At 33.1% G+C, this 8,049-nt stretch overlaps 1 protein-coding gene across 1 annotated transcript; it reads left to right on the top strand.

Annotated features, from left to right (window-relative positions):
• The first annotated feature begins 320 nt into the window (after positions 1–320).
• LOC139510501 (uncharacterized) lies at positions 321–7,754 on the top strand. Its single transcript, XM_071297076.1, has 5 exons — positions 321–379; positions 1,381–1,629; positions 3,191–3,448; positions 5,338–5,406; positions 6,983–7,754. The coding sequence occupies exons 1-5, from the start codon at positions 328–330 to the stop codon at positions 7,471–7,473; spliced, it is 1,119 nt and encodes a 372-aa protein (XP_071153177.1). The 5' UTR covers positions 321–327; the 3' UTR covers positions 7,474–7,754.
• The last annotated feature ends 295 nt before the right edge of the window (positions 7,755–8,049 follow it).

Below are 8,049 nucleotides of genomic sequence, written 5' to 3'. Positions count from 1 at the left end.
GAAAAAAATCGGGGTTGTTCCATTAGGAAAGAGAGATTATCTTGCATTCAATTATGACTTAAAACATCGGGCTTGGAAAATGACCTACTCATACTTGATATAGATTAGATCGTTGGTTTTCCCGTTTGAATGGTTTTACACTTGTAATTTTTGGGCCCTTTATAGCTTGCTGTTCGGTGTGAGCTAAGGCTCCGTGTTGAAGGCCGTACCTTGACCTATGATGGTTTACTTTTATAAATTGTTACTTGGATGGAGAGTTGTCTTATTGGCACACATACCACATCTTCCTACATCTATTAATAATTGTTTGTTTTTTAAAGTAGAAAGATGTGGAGAGAGATTCTTGTAACAGCCATTTTTCTACAAGCGTTTTCTGTATGTAAGTTCATTAATATTTATATGTCCCCACAACGATTTAGTATTTAGTAAAATATAAATGTACAATCTGAGAATCATACTTTATGTTATTTAAACAGCAACCCAAAAGACAAGGAAACGCCGGAGAAAGCATTGAACCTACATCTACGTTTTTATTACCGCTCCTTCATTTTATTTGTTGTTCCCATGTCTACATCTAATTAATCTTTAATATGCCCGCTCATCCACCAACTTTATATTCCCGATCCCCATATACTTAGTAATCCCGCTCCACCATCTTCTTCATATTTCTGCTCATCCATATACTTTCTATTCCCGCTCATCTAAATACTTTCTATTCCAGATCAACCATATACTTTGTATTCCCGCTCCACCATCTTTTTTATATTTCTACTTCTATACATCTACTTTGTATTCCCGCTCCTTCATCTACTATGTATTCCCGCTCCTCTTTATTTTATGTATTTCTGCTCCTACATCTACTGTTTTATTGCGGCTTCTATATCTACTTTGTATTACCGCTCCTTCGTTTATCTTGTACTCCTGCTCTAGCATCTTCTTTGTATATCCGCTCATCCATATACTTTCTATTCCCGATCAACCATATGTATACTTTGTATTCCTGCTCCACCATCTTCTCTATATTCCCGTTCCTACATCTACTTTGTATTCCCGCTCCTTCATCTACTATATATTCCCGCTCCACTATCTTTTATGCATTTCTGCTCCTACATCTACTGTTTCATTGCGACTTCTATATCTACTTTGTATTCCCGCTCCTTCATTTACCTTGTATTCCTTATGTTATGAGTAGTCTCGTTCCTGATCCCCTTTTCCTCCGACAAAAGATGAATGGTCGTGAATGGTCGTTGCCTTATTATTGTCGAAGTAAATTCGTGGTTTAAAGGAACCCTAATTAAATATGACACAAATATGTTCTAATGTTGCATTTCCCATTTATTAGATTGAATACAATTACTTAATGGTAAAATTTATTTTCAGATGCAATAACACTGAAGGTAAAGAATGGAAAAGTTGCATATTTCAGATGTAGTGATGGACAAGTTGTCAGTGTCACGGAGGCAACCTATGAAAAGGGCTCTTGTGGTGATTCCGGTGCAGTTTTGATTGTGCAAGGACTTGCAAACGGAAAAACAAGTTATGATCTACCAGTTTCAAAATCAACTTTTGTGAGCACATGTGCAGCTAACGTTGATGAAAAACTAAAAGTCAAGTATGACTGTGTTAGTCGTAAGTGTATTCTTTAAGAAAAGTCTATAGGTCCGAGAAATGCACGTGTCATATCAAATAATTCTCAATTCCATATTTTTCTAAAAATAACAACTACCGATATGATTTGGTTTAGATTTATGTTAAAAGCTAGTGTTTGGAGAATGTCATGCTCTGTTCAGGGTAATCAAATCGATCAACATTATTTTAGACCCCTTGTAAATAGAAATGACCAGACTTGTGACATAATTTGTTTTTGACCTAACAAACGAGCGTACTATAATGAATTTGTAATTAGCAATGACAGATGATGATTCCAATAGATTGTCCCCTTAATAAGCAAAATACCCTCAAGTTAATAGGACTAATGTATTTTACAATCATGTGTGTATGTGAAATAGTAAAGATATTTAAGAAAAGTATTTGAGGAATAGCTGTAATGGTTTTTTTCTGTCTTTGAAGAAATAGCATTAAAATTGTGGTAAACACTGAATAACCCGATTATTTAAAAGTGTGCACCACATGTTTGAGGTTATTTCGAATAGACCGGAAAAAAATAGTATGTAGTATTTCCTTGTAATTTGATTAACATAACAAAATTATGTCTTTGAGCTGATAGACGAAAAAACTTTCAGTCAATCACAAGACGTGTTCCATTAGTCCATATAACAATGGGATGTTAGAGCTAATGCATGTAGATCAAGACTTTGGTTAGCTTGCTTGATTTGTTTGTATATTACTAATAAAGGCAACAGTAGTATACCGCTGTTCAAAAAGCATAAATCGATAGAGAAAAAACCAAATTCGGGTTACAAACTAAAACTGAGGGAAACTTATCATATATAAGAGAACTACGACACAACAGAGACACAAAATTTTAATTGAGATAACATCCAATCAAATTTAAATATAATATAAAAGCAAGCCAACCAAAGTTGTACTCTACAGACATTAGGAAATTAGCTCTAACATTAATTACTTTTTTTTATCTTTGTTTTTGTTCACAGAGTACATACATTTTGTATATACATGTAGGCTCATATCCCTGATAAGTTTATCAATCAAATTAAAGGATAAGCCGTGATACTTGTACATATATCTATTAATAAGAATAATTTCTTAAACTTATCCAATTTGAGTTTGTCGTCTGTAATTATCAAAATAATGATCGAGTCTCTTATTCGAATCTGTTGACTCTTTTGGTCCGAAGAAATTTGCAAATAGACTTTAAAAGATGTAATGTCCTTCTCATATCTTCAATAGTATAATTTGTCAATGTCGTAAATGACCCATAGAAATATATTTGTACGAGTTCTTTTCCCGACAATGATTATGCATAATATAATTGGCAGAGAGAGCAAATTTATGTGTAGTGTGTGTACTGCTTAAGTTTTTCAAATCTTTTAATGACATATATCTTTTGATTAAACTATTTTTTTTTATGAACACCAATTCCTTCCCATGATGTTCATATGAAAAATCCATTGATTACAATTATCTCGAAAGGATGCAAACATAACCAATCTTATACATAGTTCGTTATTTAAGTGTTATTTTTCAATCATTTTCCATTTCATTTCAGCTACTGAAACTGCAACAACACCAAATGCAGATACGACAATAATATCATGTATTGTCGGGCAATACATAACAATAACAAAGGCCCTTTATGGCGATACCGCGAATAATTGTTATGACGTAAATGCATTTTCTATTGTCCAGTCTAGCTGTAACAATAAAGTATTTTGTTTGATAAGTGTAGACTCGGCTACGTTTCCAGGTTCCACTTGTAGCCCGACTGGCAGTGAGAGTTTATCAGTTGCTTACAGCTGTACACAAGGTAATACATAGTCGTGTGTAGCTCTACAAGTAGAACAGAAATAGATGAGCGAGAAAATACTTTTCCTGGTCCGTTTTGGCTGAGATCGCTCAAGGGACTTAATTCTTTAAAAATAAGCTGGACGTTTATAATCACATGCTATTAGTAAAACAAATCAAGCTTCTCAATGTTCAAAATAAGTGTTTGTCAAATTGCTATATATCAAACGAAATTATTCCTGTTAATTGTGTGTTTTAAATTTCTTGAAGTTTATACATATTTGTCAACGGATCAAGGTAAATATTTTTACAAAATTTTCATGAAAATTGAACGAACAACATCTATTTTAGTAAAAATTTGGGTAACATAATATAAAACAAAATTATCTCCAATGTTTTTGTTTTATATAAAAAGTAGCTATATACGATCCGATGTAGATTTTTTCGCGTGACAAAAGTAATACTTTTTTTTGAATTTTTTTACCCGTCAGAATGCCTTAGATTCTGAAAATTTAAATTAAGGATATTCGCTACTCATGTTTTAGACTTTTTGTCAGATATTTGGAACTCTATAATTTTTATTCAGGTAGTGCCTATACAAATTTGTCGGAAGGAATTTTATGATATGTTTGTGAGAAACTTGGTCCAATTTATACACCAATAAATCACTTTTAAAAAGGCGTTTAATCCTTTTAATTCTTTAAAATAGAGGATAAGAAATTAATTTTCCACCTTTGTAACCTTTATCACACGTGAATTGTTTTTTGTGACATTAAATTGGCCTGGCGCATCAATATATTTTGTTATTACCGCAAAAAACATGTTATTATCGCCGCCATCTTGTTTACATTGGTTACTAAAACTTTTAGTAAAAGAAGTTCGGTCAACGTTGTCTATCAAAAAATAAACAAGTCAAGAACAACTACCGGAAGTCCTGTCAACCATTCATATCAACGTATTCTCTAATGTGCAAATCATATAAGAATGATATGAATATATATATCTATGATCATCATTAATTCCGTGTTTTTTTTCTTCAATTATTATTTTTCTTGTGGTGTCCTTTAGTTTCGAAAATCCTTGTCCATATAAAATGTTGCATGGTATGAAATTAAAAGGAGCAAGTTCCGTAAATGTCATATGTGGTCGTGAAATAGTATGTCCGTTGTTTCACATTAAAAAGAAAATAATTAAATTTGACGAAAAACACACGTAATAAAGTGAAATAAATCTTATTTTGTACAGTTTTTCTTATAAAGCTTTAAGATTTACAACCCAAACAGGCCATAAGAAGAGATTTTGTTGAAATTTCACAAAATTGACTGGATTTCTATCTGGATTTTTGTCTAGGAAATATAGAGCGCTAACTTCGACACACTTTTTATTAAAGCCAGATATGTGAAATAATATAACCGCGAAGCATTATGTTAACAGACGTTTGTTTTGTCGACGTGTCCGTGTTCCTAGTCCAAAAAAATAATGGAAATTTATATATTTTTATTGAATTTTCATGGGAAATCATCACGAAAGCTACATGTGTGACGTCTAATAAGAATGCTTATACATACATTTATAACAAATAGTAATATTTCATACCAAGTACTTGTATGAGCTTTGATACTGTCTGTAGTGTTATCAAATGCGTGTTTTAATATTAATTCTGTATCATGTTCAAGTACAGTCATATTTGGTTGAGGTTTAGGTTGAGATCTAGAAGTAGAAGTAGAAATAGGGACCACCTAAAGGCCTCATCGAACCTAATCCTTTATATTTGTCACATTGGTATTCATACCACATCTCTTTATCTATTACTTACAGTACAATTAATCATATCTATGCAATGCTTCCCTCTTTGTGTTTTGTGTCTAGAAAATGCTATCCCTCATTTATAAACACATATTTTATTTACAGTAACAGGACAAGTGTATACACATTGGGGAAGTACAACGTGTGGATCAACCGCTCAATTATTATACTCAGGTAAAGTATTCTATAGAATATATTTATAGATTATCAGTTATCATCTCAACGAGATTGATTTTTTCGCTTGAGCCGGGACGGCGAAAGCGAGAAAGGCAATCGAGTTGAGATGAACAATGATAATCTTTTTATCGCTATTTTACCTAGGACGACGTTGTCAATTTCATGTCAGTTTCGTTAGCAACGCCACGTGCATGCTTTGTTTCTATCGATAATTTTCCATCTCAAGTGAGAAGCATGAGATGAAAATTATCACAAAAAAAGGATCAAAGGAAAAATGCACAAAATAGCGATAAAGTATATTATACATGTTTTTGTCTTCAACTCCATGTGCAATATAAGATGTTAAACTACAAATGTAAAAAAAAATGGGTTGGTTTAAAGATATTCATAGTAAAAACTAGTTTTAACTTGTCACTTGCACCTGTTCGAAAAAGTATTATTCCACTTTATATTATGTTTAATAGCTTATAGATATACCTTACGTGACATCGAAGACACCTCTAAACATCGCGACTATAGATTCACTCTGTCACGTGACATCGAAGACACCTCTAAACATCGCGACTATCGATTCACTCTGTCACGTGACATCGAAGACACCTCTAAACATCGCGACTATCGATTCACTCTGTCACGTGACATCGACGACACCTTTAAACATCGCGACTATCGATTCATTCTGTCATGTGACATCGAAGACACCTCTAAACATCGCGACTATCGATTCACTCTGTCTCATATTTTTGTGTTTGTCACAAACCATGAGCCCGTAGTCCAGTAGTTGTCGCTTGTTTATGTCAGTCATATTTGGTTTTCGGAAATTGTTTTTGTTATGAAGTCGGCCCTTGGTTTTCTTGTTTTAATTGTTTCGGATATTTAATATCGGGGACTTTTATAGCCTACTATACTCTATTGTTTTTTCTCATGCATGGTTGAAGGTCGTACGGATGCCTATAATTGCCAACATCCACTTCTTTTGAACTCTTGTGGATAATTGTCTCATTGCCAATTATAGCACATCTCCTTATTTTATTTTGGATTAAAACATTCATTTTAATTGGCATAGAAGCGATACAAAGATTTGTTTACCCTCGAAAGGCACACCTTCATATCTCCCTATAACAAGGGAAATGAAATCTATAATGTCACAACTAGTATTATGATATCTTGAGCTGCTCAAATATTTACTCAAGAATTAAAAAAAAAAACATCATATCACTTGATTTTATTAAATGATATTTGTTTTAGTCAAGATTTTTTTTAATGTTATTTTCATGTCAAACGTTCTATAGTCCGTTACACTGAACCATTGTAGACCAAAACTATGAATTTCTGCACAAAATATACCAACTCACTATAATCAAATTGTCCATGTTTTGCAGTAGAGCGTAAACATTAGCCGTCAAATAAAGTTACAAAATTCTTCAAATTTTTCTTAAGTTTACAAGTTTAAAAAAAAAGACTACTCCGATCAACCTTTTAAATCATAATTTAGTTTTACAATTTCATAAACAAAAGAACACGAATAGATGATAAATATACGTTTACCAGAATGACATTTTTTAATTGAAAGGCATTATGGCTGGTGGACCTCAAGGTACAGCAGGATCTGGTAGTGACTACCTTTGTATGCCAACCACACCGTCTTACACAGGTGATGAATCGGGTTCCGCCGAATCAGAAAGGGGACAACTTTACGGAATTCAGCTTGGGCTCGACACTAGTGATTGGTCGTCTCCTTTTGATACTAGTAAAAATGGTTATGTTGTTGACTGCGCCGTTTGCCAGATTTTAGCAAATCCCGCGGTTTTCATGCAAGCAGCAACAAACACGTGCCCAACGGGTTGGACAGTTGAATATACTGGTTACCTTATGTCTGAAATAGCTGCAGGAGTAACTGCGACTGCAAAGGGATACGCGTGTCTGGACAAAGACGCACCCCTGTCAACGGATAGTAGTTCCGATAATGCATTCGTGTATCCAGTAGAAGGAAAATGTGGAACACTATCATGTCCCAATTATATCGATAATGCCGAACTTACGTGTGTTGTTTGTTCTAAGTAATTTGTATGCACTTTGAGACTGCTAAAGGCTTTTAATTTAAACTTAATGAGCTTTAAACCACCACTCGTATAATTGCTCCAAGATACATACTGTTTTCATATCTGTTTTACTCTATGTATTTTTGATAAACAACAAACTATGGAATGTATACGGTAAAAACATAAAGCTTATTTAAATAAAGTACAATTGAATTATAGTTATATTGTTTACTTATTATGTATGTCACAAACTTAATGTTTAAAGTTTATATGGCAATAAATACTTGAATTTGAAAAAAAAAATGAATTTGATTTAAATTACGTTAACTTTAATGTTTTTTTCTTATTACATTAAGCATGGTGTATATGAAAACTTGCCTCGCTTTCGAATTCATCAACATCAATAATTCCAAGAAAATATATTTTTCAAAGAGATCAAGGTTATTGAAAATGTTAGCTGCAGATGCCACGAAAACATAGAAATGATGTAAATTGAATATTCGTACTGTTGTTGCCCCACCTACGATAGTAGAGGGCATTATGTTTTCTGGTGTGTGTGTCAATTCTTTCTGTTCGTCCGTTCGTTTGTGTTTCCGTC

Source organism: Mytilus edulis, chromosome 2 (assembly GCF_963676685.1).
Source record: "Mytilus edulis chromosome 2, xbMytEdul2.2, whole genome shotgun sequence".
Classification (NCBI taxonomy): Eukaryota; Metazoa; Mollusca; class Bivalvia; order Mytilida; family Mytilidae; genus Mytilus; species Mytilus edulis.
The sequence above is the reverse complement of the archived record's forward strand: the minus strand, read 5'-3'. Positions and strand labels throughout refer to the sequence as shown.

Coding starts and splice junctions, on each gene's coding strand:
- LOC139510501 (XM_071297076.1), top strand. CDS start 328: ATGTGGAGAGAGATTCTTGTAACAGCCATTTTTCTACAAGCGTTTTCT. Junction 380..1,380: donor TCTACAAGCGTTTTCTGTAT/GTAAGTTCATTA, acceptor ATTTATTTTCAG/ATGCAATAACACTGAAGGTA. Junction 1,630..3,190: donor CAAGTATGACTGTGTTAGTC/GTAAGTGTATTC, acceptor ATTTCATTTCAG/CTACTGAAACTGCAACAACA.